A 17,107-nucleotide genomic window follows, 5' to 3' on the forward strand; every position below is an offset into this window, starting at 1 on the left:
CCAAAAACTATCTTCTGTTTACACACTTTATGTTGGGGCTCCTTCTGATCCCCAAACAAAACAACTTGTTCCTCTGCAAACTTTGTGCCATTGCTGACAATGTCCACCTTACCTCACAGAAGCCTGGTCACAGAGCGACATCAGAATCAGCCTGACTCATTCCATTGTGACTGTGCCCCTCCAGGATATAAGCCAACCATGAGAGCCACAGGTAAACTCTCCTGGTTTTCCCAGCTTGGCTGTCCTTGTCACTGTCCTTATGGAATCATCCGTCTGTATCTATCAAGGTTCAACTATTTTTCCCAGTTCTAATCTCTACGTTCTCATCTCCCTCCAACAATCAGCTAATGAGCACAAAGAGTCATCTCCGGCCCATTGTCACAAAAATGTGTCTGTGGCTGTAAGTTTCTAAAATACGAGGTCAGCAAAGAAAATTTTAGTAGCTCTTGGTAAATATTCAAGGATCCTGAAAAAGTAATTTACTGAGGTTTCACTTGGTGCTCAGTCACAACACTATAGACAGATGAATAATAATACACTTAACTGTCTCAGTAAGTAACGTCCACATGTCACAAAATAATTTTTAAAAAGTTACGCACATAACTCTCACACAAACAGGGCAGGAACATGTTTCAAAAAGTTTGTTCAACTCATATTTTACCTTGGAGACCACTAAGATGCTAAATACTTTTAGGGAATATTTTTAAATCTTACTATTTTTATTATGCTAAGATATGGCCAATGATGCAAATTGTGTGTGTTGAAAATAAAATGGTTAATGTTACAAAGGGTAATGAAATGCTAAGCACTGGGTTTATTTTCTCCTGTGACCAAATCTACAAATCACCATGATTCCTCTTATACAGAACATCCAAAGAAGGACATCTAGATTTTGGACGTTCTCTTAGAGTTGCCATCTGATCTGTCCTAACGTGACTCTGTTGTCCCTCTGTCCACCTTTTCACCCTCTCTTCACATCTCACCCCCCGACACATGGCTGCTACCACTCTTCCTTTCCAGAAGCCTCAACCAGCCAGCAAGCTCAGTGACCTGACGAACCAAAGTGCATCTTCTGAGGCCATGAAGCTCTTCCCCTGTGAGTTTGCATTTCAGAATTCTACTGTAATATCATTTTTCCTGGCCATTCCCTTCTCCTGGATCATGTGATTTATTTCTGTCTTCCGTCTTCTTATCACCTTGTGAATCTCTCTACATCTTCACCAAGAACCACAGGATCCTCTTGTCATGCCCATGTCGCCTCAGCTCTCAAGTTGTGTCTGATTCCTGCTCCTGCATGACTCCACCCATATTAACCCTTTTGCAGTCCCCTGAGGGAAGCAGCGAGTTCTCTGGCATCCCTGTATCCAGTGTAGAAGGTGAAGGAGAGGCCCGCATACACCTCCCTTCTTCAGCGTCAGTACCGTGAGGCTGAGGTGAGGCTGTCTAGCTTGGTCTGGAATTCACTGCCAACCGCCATGCGGGCACGAGGCACCACAATGTGAGATGCTGTGTGAGGACGCAGGCTCAGGAAGAACTCAGGCACAAAGCTGACCTGCACTCTCACAGGTACCTGTGCCTTCAGGTGCAATATCCTGGAGACAGTAGTTAGTCAAGAGGAGATGGGTTTTGTAGTCTGAGTCCAGTACATCTCTCTATGGGACCGAAGGGGATGGATGATGCTCCACCATTGCTGGGAAAATGCAGAGCTTGCTTCACAAAAGGGAGTGAGGTGAGTCCATGAATGAGATAGCAGCACGCAGGGTCCTGGAAACTCCCCTCAGGGGGTGACCTGAACCCACAAGCACTGACTGTGCCCTCTCTCCTCTGACACCCTATGGGAGTTTTCCAACAATCCAGGGTGTGGGGTGGGCCGTGGGACATCGGGAGTAGGGACTCCCCAGTGTGTGCTTGTGTCACTTACCCTGTGAAGCTCTTGATGAGCCCAGACCTGAGGTAGCCTTCTCCTGCCCCAGGCGAGCACATACATGAAGGGTTACCATGACAATGGTTGCCAGGGCTCCTGGGCAGATCTCTTACCTTGTGACACAGACAGGGGAGACTGACCCTCAGGGGTTCTGCCTCTTCTCTGTTTCTTGTGTGTGCACACGGCTTTCCTGACCCCCAAGCTCCAGATGATGAGGAGGCTGACCACCACTGTCACAGACTGAACACAGCTCGATGCCACAGAGAACTTCCCTCCATAGAGAAGTGAGGTGAAAATCTACCCTCCTTCCCCTGAGATCCATCACTGCTCTGTTCCTGACTGTGACCACCTTGGCTCAGGTCTTGTCCTCTCCTGACACTTTGGCTTTGAAACCAGGAGGTCTTATGATCTCACCTTGGCCTGATTTTAGGGCTCACTGACAACAACTCTTTCTTATTGCTCTTCAATTCAAACAGAATCACTTTGTACCCAGATACAATATATCCCTCAGAGTTTCTGATGGTGTGACAAGGACAACAGAAACCCTGGATATGTGACCTGGGAGACCCAGGTGGCATCTCCCAACCCCGTGGTTCTCCTTGCTCCTGGCCTATGATTTGATGCTCATTCTTTGAACCCTGACACCTGAGAGAAGCTGGGTATTATTGTCTTCTGAGATGACACTCTGAGGAGCTCCTTCCCAGAAACAGCATGGCTCTGAGGCCTGTGTCCTGTTCGCTTCTTCTAATTTAACCCCGTGATCCATTCTACTTTTCCTATGCTTTCTCCTATTAGAATGATATGAAGTAAATATCAATTAATTTATACCTAACCTTTTTAATCCAACCCCCATTAAATCCATAGAGCCCTTAACAAATGAACATGAGCCCAGAAAATGAAGATTGAAAATATAGAGTTTATAAATCTCATGATGAAGAAAGAACTTGTAAAACAGGTAGAATTTTACTCATAATAATATTTTATACCAATTTTTGTACTGAGAAAAATTATGTAAATGGAAAAAATATCTTAAATACCTTAAGAGTCAGAAGAATGGAAGTATTGTTTGTATCACATTCAAGGGTGAATAAGTACTTGCGTTAGTATGAAAAACATAAGACATTTGTTCCCTGACAGCAATGTGTTCTCATGGCAAAGGACACATAAAAAAAAAGTCAGGGCATGTCCACTGGGGGCTGGGGACCTAACAGGAAACCCTCACAACAAACAACTAACAAGAGCAAAACAACCATATATTTTAACCCGTAAGGATCATCCCAGTAGAATTATTACCAGGTATGAACTAATGGGATTAATGGGGAATTTAAGTCTAAGACTTGACTCAACGGTCCTGGCTGGATAGCTTGGTTAGTTAAAGAATTGTCCTGAGCTGCAAAGGTTATGGATTTGATTCCTGGTCAGAGCACAAATAAGACCACACTGATGTTTCTGTCATTCCCTTATCTCTAAGATAAATAATAAACAGTCCACGAGCTAGGAAGAAACAATGTGGTCATGCTCCAGTAATGGGAGTAGGAGTCAGGTAGAAGTAACTCAACTGTCAGTAATCCTTTAATATCTGGTGACATAGTATTTTATAGAGCTCTCTACAGGTCATTAGTGACTAGGAAAAATCAGTGGTTTAACCCCAACATCACAGAGGGAATAAGCTAATTCTACTGCCCCAGGTAGGCTCATTGGAAAGATGCAACTGCAAAACCAGAGCCCTCCCAGGAGAGCTGGGTGGTGTGAAATGGGCGGCTGGTTGTGTGTTCTGTGACTAGCAGGGGGCACTGGTGTACTGTGCCTGAGAGCTCAGGGTTCTGGGCCACGCAGGCTAGGAATGTTCTCTACTGGCTCTTGCACACCTGGGCAGGCAGTGTCTTCACTGAGGTGTGACTTGTTTGTATCTGGTTCCTCAGGAGTTGCATGAGCACTCAACTCTGACTCACACATTTGCCTCTTGTTTTATATTCTCCTTTTATGAAGTCATTGCCTGGCTTGATTTAAAGGAGAGACAGATAGAAAATGACATAACAAAACTATATTTTCTTGAAGAAACACGACCCACAGTGCTCTGTGGGCAAAGGAAGTGACACCTAAGGAGTGATTTTTCCCCAGGGTCAACATTAGGCCTCAGCAAGCAGAGCTCTGGGCTCTCTGTCATGGCCCGGGTTCCTCCCCTCCCCTCCTCACTCCCTGCACAGGGAGTTTCCTGTGGTGGAAAGTGAACCGGTATGGGGGAGGGGCATCGCTTTCTCCTCCCACCAGCTGCACACAGCGGGGCTGTTCCATTAGCTGTGAGGGTGCTCAACCTGCTTCAGGGTCCTGGGCCAGAAGGTACTGGAGCTGTTGGGGCCATTCTCAGTGTCTAGATCTATTATATAATATAAAGAAATATATATACAGCCTGACCAGGCTGCTGCACAGTGAATAGAGCATCAGATTGGGAAATGGAGGTCCCAGATTTGAAGCCCTGAGGTCGACAACTTGAGTGTGGACTCATCCAGCTTGAGCGCTTGGCACCTGGCTTGAACGTGGGTTCATAGACACGACCCCATGGTCGCTGGCTTGAGAACGAAGTTTCTGGCTTGAAGCCCAAGGTCGTTGGCTTGAGCATGGTGTCACTCACTCTGCTGTACTTCTGGGTCACCTTGCTTTCTTATATATGAGAAAGCAATCAAAGAATAACTAAGGTGCCACAATGAAAATTGATGCTTCTCATCTCTCTCCCTTCCTGTCTGTCTGTTCCTTTATGTCCCTTTCTTTTTCTCTGTCTCTGTCAATTATATATATATATATATTTATATATCTCTGTCAATTATATATATATTACAAAATTATAACCAGTAACTAACATATCTCCCCATGTTTAAGACGCACATTAATTTTGGGGCCCAAAATTTAAAAAAGTATTACATAAAGATATGGAACTCAAGTTTTATTTATCATAAAATTTATATAGCTCCTCATCACTGTCATAACTCCCATCCTTTAGTTTGTCCTTGTCTGTCTCTGATGATGAATCACTGTCTTCAACTATGAGCACAAAAAAAAAGCATGAAAAAGCGGGAATTGCAAGTAAAAAATTTACAACCATTTTATAAGACGCACCCAATTTTTAGACCTCAAATTTTTAAGAAGGTGCATACTATACATGGGAAAATATGGTAAGTTTTTGTGATGTTAATACTATCATATATGTAAATACACAATAGTGTTGACTTATGTATAAAAACCACAGGATGGACTCACAAACATAAATATATACATACTTAAACACACATACACATACCAACAGTACATACACTCACACATGCACACATACCCAACTCATGACTGTCATAGGCACGAGAATCTCAGAGTATGGAGAAGTAAAGATTCTGCCTCAAGCCTGACCTGTGGTGGTGCAGTGAATAAGAGTTGACCTGGAATGCGAAGGTCACTGGTTCGTAACCCACAGCTTGCCTGGTCAAGGCACATACAAGAAGCAACTACTAGTAGTTGATGTTTCCATCTCATTTCCTTTCTCTCTCCTCTCTCTACAATCAATAAACAAAAATTAAAAACAAGAAAACTTCACCTCCATAACTGATGCTAACTCAATAGCGAGTATATTATTGTTATTGCTCTTCTCACTACTATATAATTTCAATTCATGAGGTCTGAGAATGCTCTTTGTTAAATAAGTTAATTAAAATTTTGTAACTTACTAGTTATATTATTTAGAAATTAATATTTATAGTAAAGAAAGATTTAAAAATTTACACAAAACTAGGGAATAGAGCAAATGATCTCCTGGTTATGGTTTAATTCCACTTATCAGTGAGATCATATGGTGTTTCTCATCCTCTGTCAGACTTATTTCACTTAGCTCATTGTCTAAAGGTTTATTTTTAGAAATTCATAATATTCATGTATATTCATATAATGTATGTGTTTAATTTTTGATAGGCATTAAGGTTGTTTCTCTGTCTTGTCTGTTGTAAGTAATGCTGCCATGAGCATGGGGGTGCATGTATCTTTTGAGTTACTATTTTTCTTAGGTTCCAATTAATACCCAGAGGTGGAATAGCTGAACCATATGGTTGTGTGTTTTTAGGAGTCAGACCATGGGGTTGTGTAGTAGAGACAATGACCTGGTGAGCTGCAGTAACCAGCAGGGCTCCCAGGCCTTAGGTCCAAGGAAATGGTGTATGCCCTATGACCAGCAGGAGGCGCTGTGAGACTGTCCTAAATTCCACCACAGCTAGTAAGATCCATTCACTCAAATGATCCTGAGTCTGAGGGCTGGGCCTGTGCTTCCTGATGGGGACTCAGCAGCTGTTCTCACTCTGACTGTCTAGAGTGCCCAAAGACCACCTCCATGTGATCTCAGCAATTCTTTTTCTTGGGGCTCTCCCAAGGAGTGAAGCCAAATTCCTTTCTCCTCAGTGTGAGGTGTGAGCTGAGCTCAGCCCCAGGGCTCAGGGAGGAACTGGTGGTAACTGAGGGACACACATTTGCATGGACAGCCCCTCCTCTGGCAGAGGGGGGAGAAGAAAAGGAGGCCTGGGGCAGCCCAGCCCCACTGTGGGCTCAGGGCTGTGAGCACCATGGCCTGGACCCCTCTCCTCCTCCTGCTCTTCTCTCACTGCACAGGTGGGGACAGGCCTTGAGGACCAAGTTTATTCCCTTCATGCTGAATCTCATGAGAAATTTTCCCTGGTCCCCTTACCATTACTGACAAGTGTCTGTGTCTGCAGGTTCCCTGTCCCAGCCTGTGGTGACTCAGCTACCCTCCTTCTCTGCGTCTCCTGGGGCATCAGCCAGACTCACCTGCACTCTGAGAAGTGACATCGATGTTGTTGTATATACTATTCGCTGGTACCAGCAGAAGCCAGGGAGCCCTCCTCAGTTTCTCCTGTGGTTCAAGTCAGACTCAGATAAGCACCAGGGCTCTGGGGTCCCCAGCCGCTTCTCTGGATCCAAAGACGCCTCAGCCAATGTGGGGCTCCTGCTCATCTCTGGGCTCCAGCCTGAGGACGAGGCAGACTATTACTGTCACATCGGGTACAATAACGCTCCCCACAGTGACACACACCCAAGGGGGAGTGGGACGAAAACCTCAATTACCACAGTCTTAATTTACAACAAATGAGCATTTTAAAGTAACTTCTATGTGCAAAGTATATTTGGAAGTAATTTGTGGTTTAGAATTTCTACAATAAATTTTTTATTCCATGTTTCTTAAGTGTCAGGAATAGAAAAGCAAAATAAAAAATAAGTTACTAATTATGTCACTGAAATATTGCCTGTTATCCATGTGTAATAAATCAGAGCTTGTGGGACTGCTGCTGTTCTCTTGAAATAAGAAAATAAGTTTTTCTTTCTTTTTTTTCTTTTTCAGAGCTTGGGGACCATTCCCGCAGGTGGGCCGTCCTCTACATCCAAGACTCTTCCTGTGAGAGGTCAGAGCCGTGACCTTCCCTCCCTCCCAGGCTCCTGTGCACAGGCGGCGGAAGAGCTCTGAGTACCGTGGATGGGCACCTAGATGTGGGGTCCCCGGTGGAGACTGCGGCCCGGGAGGACTTCCAGCTCAGAGCTGGGTGCAGCTTCTACGGGGTTCCTGAGCCTGTGTTCAATCAGGAGAGAGGGGTTACCAAGAGAGAAATTTGTGAGCCAAGAAATCTTTTTGAGTGTCTTGATAGGGTGAGAATGCTCCACCATTGGTGGGACAATGCGGAGCCCGCTCCAGGGAAGGGGTGAGGTGGGTCCATGGATGAGACACTCATAGAGCTGACAGCGCTCAGGGCCATGGAACTCCTGAGAGGGAGTTTCCTGAGCCCCGAGGCACTGACTGTGTCCTGTCCTCTCACCCCACTGGAGCTTCCCAACAGGGTGATGGTGGGCTGGACATCAGGAGCAGAGACTCCCAGTGTCTGTCACTCCCCCTGTGAAGCCCTTGATGAACCAGGGTCTGAGGTCACGTTCTCCTGAGCATGGAGCAGCAAACACAGTGAACACCCAGCCAGCGCATCCATCCTACCATGTTACCTACGTCAGGTGCCTGACAGACAGTCAGGGGTCCAGCCCTCCTGTCTGGCTCCTGGTTATGCACATGGCCTCACTGACCTCCTTTGACCTCCAGCCTGATGAGGAGGCTGACTATCACTGTCACTTAGATAAGTACAACCCCATGCACAAAGAACACCTGTGCCCAGGGAAACTGGACTAATCACAGCCCTCTTCTCACCATGACCCACTCTTTCTCTGTCCTTGGTTGAGACCAACACCCTTAGTCATAAGACAGCTTCTGCTGTCACCTAGGCTATTAAACCAGGTGGCCTCATGGTCTTGCCTTGGTCTGTCTTTAATGGTCAATAAAATATTTACTTTTCTTACTGGCCTTTAAATTCAAGCTGAGTCACTTTGCACTGAGATACAAAATATCCCTCAGAGCTGCTGGGCAGGTGACAAGAAATGTACAAGTCTGGCATCTGTGACCTGGGAGACTTGAGGGCCCTCTCCCGCCTCCCTGCATGGCCCTGCTCCCGGCCTGGGCTTGATGCCCGTCCCCTGCACCCTCACCGCTCAGGGAAGCTGCTTTCTCTGTTTGCTGGTTGTCACCCTCTGAGGACACCTGATCTGCAGGTTCTGGGGGACCTTCCCTGTGAAGACATGGCTCAGACCTGTCACCTGCTCACTTTCTCCACTGTGACCACATGACCTTCATACCTTTTCCTCTGTGGTTCTTTGTTTGGTGTGAGAATGAGTAAGCATCTATGTTTGGAGGTATAAAATTATAAATCCAACCCCCATGAAAACCACCAAACTCTTAACAAATGAACTGTATCAGGGCTAATGAAGATAAGTACACAGCAGGGCAGGAGCAGTTTTAGGTCAGAAATGAAGAAGTAAGCTCTGAAAAGAGATGAGATGTGCTTTTATGGTAATGTTGAGGAAAATCACAAAACTAGACAAAAATATCTTATATTTATCAAATATATATGTGTGTGTGTGAGTGTGTAAGTGTAGGCAAATGTAACTTAACATTTGTGAGTACATAAAACATAGAGTTTAGATCTGTATTCATATTTATTAATATTGTATTGTTTATCTGTAGTACAACTGCAAACGTACCTTTGCCACGCCTGTGTATATGCATTTCCAGGTTGAGTTCAAGCATAAATGAGAACACACTGAATCAATCAACAACAAAAGACCTGTCTTCTCGGACAGCATCATGTTCTCATGGCAAAGACACAGATAAAGACCCAGGACAAGTGTAGTGAGGATGGGGAGGCAGATGGGAGCCCTAACAACAACCCCAGCAACTAAATCAATCCACTGGCAAGGCTCACCAAGTAGAGTATCGCCAGGTAGAAACCAACAGGGTTCTTCGCAAAATCTTAATCCAAGATCTTGTTATAAGGTGTTCACTTACCAGTAGTGAACCCAGGGGCAAGACAGAAGTAAACTCAAAACTCAAAGAATCCTGTGATATATCTGGTAACCTTGCACATTTTTGTGCTGTCTGGATATCATTAGTGACCTTTAAAAATGAATGTCTCAACACAAAGCTACACTGAGGGGATCTATTGATTCTACTGCCTTGGGTAGTGGCATCAGAATAACCCAATTTCACAAACCAGAGCTCTTCCAGAAGAGCTGGTTGGTTTGAAATGGGGATAATTGTTCTGAGACCAGCAGGGGGCACTGGTGGACTAAACCTGAGGCTCAGGGTTCTAGGCTAAGTAGGCTAGGAAAGTTCTGTACTGGCTCTTGCACACTTGGGCAGGCAGTGTCCTCACTGAAGTGTGACTTCCCTGCACCTGTTGGCCCAGAAAGGCGCATGAGCAGTTGGCTCTGACTGATACACTTACCTCATATCTCAGCCCCCTCCCCTCATAGATTGAATTGTCCAGGCCTGATTTTCACCTCAAAATAGATAAAAAATCACACAACACTTCAATTTTTTATTAAATACCTAATTGAACTGAAAATGGAATAAAATACATATTGATATTAAATGTTAAAACATGTTTTGAAAACTTCATTTGGATATCATCCAAAGAAGCAAGTATGTACAATATTAAAATATAATATGAATATTACATTATTACATTATTTAATTATCACCATTTAAAGGAGTCTTGATTATATTCATTAATTTGATATGAAGTGACTTTTACAATCTGTGTATTTTTACCAATTATGGAGGGATAGTATATTATATTTCAATAAATATAAATAATCTTTATAATATAGCTCCAGTCCCTGATATTAGGGAACGCCTGCCCACTGAGCAGATCTGAGCAGTCTCATCACTGAGGACTATGTACACCTGGGAGTCAGCACCTGAGAATGTGCCCAACACAGTGTCATTGGGCATTACAAGTTTAAACAAGAGATGCCACTAGTCTCATTAGAATGGATAACCCTCAATACACGGATGACAGCAAATGCTATCCAGGATGTGGGCAGCAGGAACTCTAGCTCATGCTGCTGAGAGTACAAAATAGCATGGCTGCTTTTCAAGACCCTATGTCAGTTTCTTACAAAGCTAAACACACTTTTACATGAGACAATATAGACATCACATTGCTGGGTGTTTACTTATATCAGTTACTTATGTTCAAACAAGTATGAGCACAAAAAATTGTAGCCCCTTTTTTTGCATTTGTTATACCTTAAAAAGCAACTGCTATGACCCTCAACAGGGTCACAGAAAATGCTTGTTCATTTATGCAATGAAATATGATTGGAAATATAAAGAATAATTTTTAAGGCCACAGAAAAACACAGGAACCTAACACACATATTACTAAGTGAAATGAGCCAATTTGAGAACACTGTAACTGTAAAGGGGGCTCTATTAGGGCCAGGATTGGGGCAGGAGCCCTGAGTCCCAGCTGTCACCCAAGGTCACCATGCCTCCTACATTCACTGGAGATCACACACGTACCCTTAGTCTTCAGCTGTGGGTTCTCTCCCTGACTTTTGCAGGTTTCCTGTGTCATCCTTGGGCTCGGCCCTCCCCCTCCTCTAGTTCAGCAGGAGTCTGGCTCTGTATCTAAAAGGAGCCTAAGGAAAAGGAAGATTGCACAGCCTCCAGAAAGAGGAAGATTTGCATAGACTTCCCCCTCTGTGTCAGGGGGACATATAAGAAGTGTAAAGGCTCAGGTCTGGCTGTGGGTCAGGAAGCAGAGTCTGGGGCGTCTGCACCATGGATTGGGCTCCACTCCTCCTCGCCCTCCTGGCTCACTGTACAGGTGGAGCCTGAGGGAATTCTGGGAGGGCACCTGTTTGTCACCTGGGAGGATGACCTCTCCCCCCTCCCTGGGAAAGGGGTCTGTTCTGTCCTCCCTGATCTCTGTGTTGTTTCCTCCTTGCAGGGTCCTGGGCTCAGTTTGTGCTGACTCAGCCCAGCTCTGTGTCAGGGTCTCCCGGACAGAAGGTCACCATCTCCTGCACCGGCAGCAGTGGCAACATTGGTGACAGATATGTTTACTGGTACCAGCAGCACCCGGGCAGTGCCCCACCACCATTATATACAATGATAACAAGAGACCTTCTGGGGTTCCGGATCGGTTCTCCGGGTCCATTGACAGCTCTGCCAACACCGCCTCCCTGACCATCTCTGGGCTGCAGCCCGAGGACGAGGCCGACTACTACTTTCAGTCTTATGATAGCGGCTATAAGCACACAGTGCTCTAGACTCATGGGGAAGTGAGACCAAAACTCCCCAGAGCCTCCCCGTCCTGGGTCTGCCCTCACCGTCTGCACCACAGAGAGGAGTTCCTTTCTGTCTCCTGCTGGAAAGTTTGTGTTGAGATTATCGGTTTCCGTGTCCTTCTGTATTTTTTTTTCCAGATTTCCCCCATATGTTGATTATTGTCTATTTCTGTTGTAATCACTTCATGGAGGTGATTTAGTTCAAAACAGGGTTTCTGAGCCTCTGCATGTCTGACATTGGAGATCGAGTCATCGCCTGTGGAGAGGGGTCTTCTGTACACGTGAGACATAGAAACATCTTTTAGGATCCATGACTACATTACTAGTAGTTTCCTGTTCTCTAAGTAATGACCCTCAAAAACTCCTTCAGACATTTCCAAATGTCCCCTGAGGAAGCCTAATTATCCCAGGATGAGAACCACTGGGTTAAAAGGACATGCTCTCAGCTACTTGGACACGTTTGACTTTCAGTCCTGTTTAGGCCATTCAGCTGGACGGAGACTAGATGTGTCATCTCTCTGTCTTTCCGTGTTCCTGTCTGTTAGACAGGACAGTTACACACACTCACATGAGGTCAGAGAGCCTGTGGCCCAGTCACATGGAATTTCCTGTTAACCAGAGAACAGAGTACAATTTTTGGCCAGACTATGGGTGCCGTTAATATATTGAAATTTTAAACAATGCACATGAAATTCTAGCATATCTATCTTCATATATTATCTTTTGGTGTGTTTATTTTTTAAGGGTTTTCTTAAAATGTATTTATCAATTTTAGAGAGAAGATGGAAGAAAGACAGAGAAACAGACACATTTATCTTTTCCTGTGTGTGTCCTGACCCGGGATCAAACACACGAACTTTGTGTAATGGGACGACACTCTAAGCCCCTGAGCTATCCAGTCAGGGCTGGAGAAGTTTTCAAGCATGAGACAAAAGGATGAATAAAAACATGATAGTTCTTGTACTCTTGGTGTCTGTATTTTTCTATGGGTCTGAAAAGAACAGGCTGCTGTTTAAATTTACCCTCTTCTCCCACTTCTGTGAAGGTCAAAGATACACTTAGGCACTAAGAAACATAATGCAAATCCCTCCTCTTTGGAAGTGTTCCCAAGCATACACATTGTGAAGAGACGTCATAGCCTCATTCATCATACAGGGATCACCTGTAAGTTTAAATCAAACCACAGCTGTAATATGACGTCTGATATGAACATACCCAGAGCCCAGAGTTATTTTCACAGATTTCATGAGATGGTGTTTCTCTGGAGCAAATGCACTTCTTAAAACTTCAGAGGACAGAAAACACAGATTTAAAAATAGTGCATAGTCCTGAGGTCACCCCTCTTGGGAGTCTTTTAACTTCTCCATAATATATGTGTATAGATACACACTATATAGACATTAACATAGTAAGTCAATGATATACTTTAAAAATTGATTTACTGCAATAATTAACAAAACAAGCCACATGTTTTTCTTTGGGCTTGTCTATCTCTCTAATCTGGAAGTTGCATGTGATGTAGATGACGAAGAAAGGTTATATTTTGGAAGAGGGAATGCTGGTTGCGGACAAACAGGAAGGAGCTGGAGAGGGAGGGAAGCCTTCATAGAACGGCTGCTCCCGGGAAGGGGGAGAGAAGGATGGGTAGGAAGAGCCTCAGAGCATAGCGTAGGTCTGGGGAAGTCTCAGGTGGACAGGGGAGACTGAAAGTCTCCTGCGTGTGGGGTGCCCATGAAGACACTGCCTATAGCAGGAAAGGCTGGGCTTTAGGCACCTGCTGGGCCAATCATGCCTGGAGCAGCCTCGAGGCTGTGAGACTACAGGGCACCTCTGCTCCCCATTCAGCGTCTACTGTAAGTCATTCTGGGTGATGCACTTCCAGAGCTGCCTAGATGGCCTGTGTTGCTGCATTCCACCCCAGGACAGGAGCAGGGCCTTTTTCCTCTCTGCCTTCTCCTCTAATTTGTCCCTACATCCATAAAGACACTGTCCTCCCTGCCCTAGCTGCAGACTTGGATTGAAAGGATCTGTTGACTATCTGGAAGATGGCAGGAATTTGTCAGCCTGGGGAACCTCTGGAGCCATTTGCACCCCTGCCTTTGTCCGGATCCTCCTGCTCCAGTGATCCAGGCTCTGGCCTGACCCCTCCCATGTCGGAAGCCTGACTCACATGAGACATTCTTTACTTATCTGTTTAAAGCAGACGTAGTCAATCTTTTTATACCTACCACCCACTTTTGTATCTCTGTTAGTAGTAAAATTTTCTAACTGCCCACCGGTTCCATAGTAATGGTGATTTATAAAGTAAGGAAGAACTTTACTTTATAAAATTTATAAAGCAGAGTTGCAGCAAGTTAAAGCATATAATAATAATTACTTACCAAGTACTTTATGTTGGAATTTTGCTAAGTTTGGCAGAATAAATCTTGATAAAACAACTTACTATATTTAAATCTATCTTTTTATTTATACTTTGGTTGCTCTGCTATCACCCACCATGAAAGCTGGAACGCCCACTAGTTGGCGGTAGGGACCAGGTTGACTACCACTGGTTTAAAGGATGACTTTATGAATGAATAAATGCATGAATGACACATTCAAAGAGCCCTGGCAATTGGTGACTTCTTATACTGTTAGTCTTCCCATAAAGGAGGACACCAGTCTCTGCAGCACTGATTGTTGCTGAATCTTCCTAACACATCTCCACTTTTAGAACCTGGCCTCAATGTGACAAATGGACCACAAACCCGACACACAGCCCTCGCACCTGCCCTTCCACCCAACAGCACCAGTGTCGGTGGGTCATCCCCACCTCTCTCAGGAATACTATTCATCTACCTGATACTGTGGACCATTTCTCCCAGTTCCCCAGCTTGCAGTTCAATCGGTCACCTCCCTGTGTCCTAACTCGTGACATGAGCCATTCCAGTCCTTCCCAGTTTTCTCTGCTGTCATTTTCCTCCAGCTGCCCCAGGATGTCCCCTTGCAAAGTCCTAGAATGATCTACATACCTAAATCTTTAATTTGAAGCACTGGTGACAGGCACAGCCAGATTAATAATGTCCCTGCACACAAGACAACATCTCAGGATGGCCGCAGTGGTCCCTCTGGATGTCCAGGCCACGCTCAGTCCCCTGCTCTGCAGAAGCCTCATGGGTGTGCAGTCTCCTCTCCTCTCTGCCCCGGAAGGGTGAACATTCCTCAACTTCTAGGTCCTCTTCTGTGAGGATCCCTTTCCCTGAATAAGTTTCTGTTCACACTCAGCATCCAGAGCAAGGCTTCTCCGCTGAGCTCCCACCATGGGGACTCATTGTTTTTGTTTGTTGTTTGCTTTCTGCTCCCCTCCCATACCTTTTCCAGTTCAAGGACCCCGTAATAGATTTGTCATGGCTGGACCGTGACAATTGGGTCCCAACATGGGGCCATCGAAAAAGGGAAAGTGGAAAGGTAATGAAACTTCCCCAAAAGTAAACACACGAAGTAAATTAAAGTTTTTAGAGAATAAAGCTTTTAAGTACAGTGTGTGGGGGGAGAGAGTATAGTAATAATTTGGAAGTAAATAACTATGGGAGTACTAGGTTCAAAAGTGAGGAACCTTTTTCTTTTTGTACAAATGTTTTTATTTGAGAATAAGTTGTTTGATCAGAATGAGGTAGAAACAGAGGAATGTAAATATAAAAGCTTGGAGTCTAAGATTAACTTGGAAAATGGGAATATCACAGTTATGGCCATTTTAAACTTTGCGGCTCTGCAGCCCTCTGCTCCCAAAGTCTTTGTCTCAGGCCCTTGGAAATCTCGGCTCCAAACAGCAGAAGGCTGGCCTCCCCAGGCAGGGGCGATGAGCTGAGAGCCGGTAAAACAAGCGGCAGGGACAAGGCCGCTCGTGGACTAGGGTTTGCGCTGGCCTCCCGGCTCACCCTGACCAGTACCTCCGAGGTGAAGCGAGCAGGCGACAGCGGAGGCAGAAGCGATGGCTTCCCAGGTCAGTGGGGCAAAAAAGACACAAATGGGGCAGGTGAGAGCTCTGGCCAATACTCGGAATCCGCATACAAAAGGTGTGCGGCCATGAAGGCGTGCTCCAAATACAAGGAAGGCTCCGGAAGCCACCAAGTTTCCAGTAGCGCAAGCGTGAGAAGCCGTGGCAGCCACCGCCTTGAGTCCCAGAGGCTGCCTGGATGACCGGGCCATGGTCGCCTTATGGACGCACAGGCAGCCACTCGCGTGGGCGGCTAAGAAAGCATGTCCTGCTAATGCGCGCGGGCAGCAGACGGGATGAGTCTCATGGGTGGCGCAGGCCAGGTACACAGTGCAGCCTCCTTTGCTGGAATGTGCAGCTCCTACAAGCTCGAGGCGTATCAGCAAAGGAAGCGCCTCCAAGGCCGGGGGCCCCAAATCCCTGTGGCTGCGGGGGTGGTGGCAGTGGCGAGGGTGACAGCTCTATGGCAGGTTGACCTTTGTTCGAGGCAGGTTGGCCTCTGCCTAGGAGCCCCAGCCCCAGGAGAGGAGCGGAAAAATAGTCCCCTTCCAGATAAGCTAAACCTGCCTTTCAGCGGGGGTTTAAACCGAAGGATTTTGGCTGCTGGTTGTAGCAGCTATTAGAATTTATGAATGATTAGAAGACTGAAAAGCTTTTTAAAGTTGTTATTATCTGATTTTCTTTAATAAATAGAAATACTTAAAAGTTTGGGAAAATTACAGATTTTTCCAGTTATTCTCTTTCTCTAAACTCATTTTATTTCTTTACTGTTCTATGCCTGAAATGAGAGCGAAGGTAACTCCTATTTGGATGTGACTAAGCAGAATCTTATAAACGGCCGTTCTTGAACCTTTTCAAGAGAGTTCTGTTTAGTTTCTATCTTTTTGTTCCTATCATAATAGCCCTGCATAAAAATCAAGCAGGCCATGTTCTTATCTCTAAAATCCCGGGTTTCTCTCTAATTTGTCTACCTTGTCTAATCCTTGTTTGTGTTTGGTCTTTGTTTAATGTTGTCTAAATATGATGTTTCAAATTCTTGCATGCAAAAATTGGAAATGCCAGCTTTAATATTGAAAAAATAAAATGATATCATCTCTACAAATTTTTCATTTTAATTGCAACAAGTATAATGCGCTCATTTAAATTTAAATAGAATGGAATATGAATCCTAAAGACTTTCTAATTTTGGCTAAACTGCTTCAAACTCCAGGCTGCTGCTGCAGCTACAAAGCTTAAAGCAGAGTAAATTTACCTAACAAAAATGTAAATTTTTGTTAATAATATAGAAAAATAATAAAAGCCACACTGGAATTTTCCAGCTTTAATATACTCTTTAATTTGTCTGTTAATTAATGGGGTAAAAACGTTTTAATAAAAATGGGAATGTTACTTGAAAATGCATTTACTATGTTTTGTTAGAAGTTAACATAAAGACAAGTATTTCTTACAATTTTGAAATAAAAGTATTATAAAATGTGCTCAACAAATGC

General features: G+C 44.7%; 1 pseudogene and 1 gene segment (V, D, J or C); both read left to right on the forward strand.

Annotated features, from left to right (window-relative positions):
• Positions 1-993: 993 nt before the first annotated feature.
• LOC136318234 (immunoglobulin lambda variable 5-37-like) lies at positions 994-7,064 on the forward strand. The segment is given in 2 exon segments: positions 994-1,096; positions 6,670-7,064. Coding segments are annotated over 2 exon segments (498 nt in total).
• Positions 7,065-11,108: 4,044 nt separating this feature from the next.
• Positions 11,109-11,623, forward strand: LOC136318235 (immunoglobulin lambda variable 6-57-like; annotated as a pseudogene).
• Positions 11,624-17,107: the final 5,484 nt, after the last annotated feature.

Source organism: Saccopteryx bilineata, unplaced genomic scaffold, assembly GCF_036850765.1.
Source record: "Saccopteryx bilineata isolate mSacBil1 unplaced genomic scaffold, mSacBil1_pri_phased_curated manual_scaffold_17, whole genome shotgun sequence".
In the NCBI taxonomy this organism is placed as follows: domain Eukaryota; kingdom Metazoa; phylum Chordata; class Mammalia; order Chiroptera; family Emballonuridae; genus Saccopteryx; species Saccopteryx bilineata.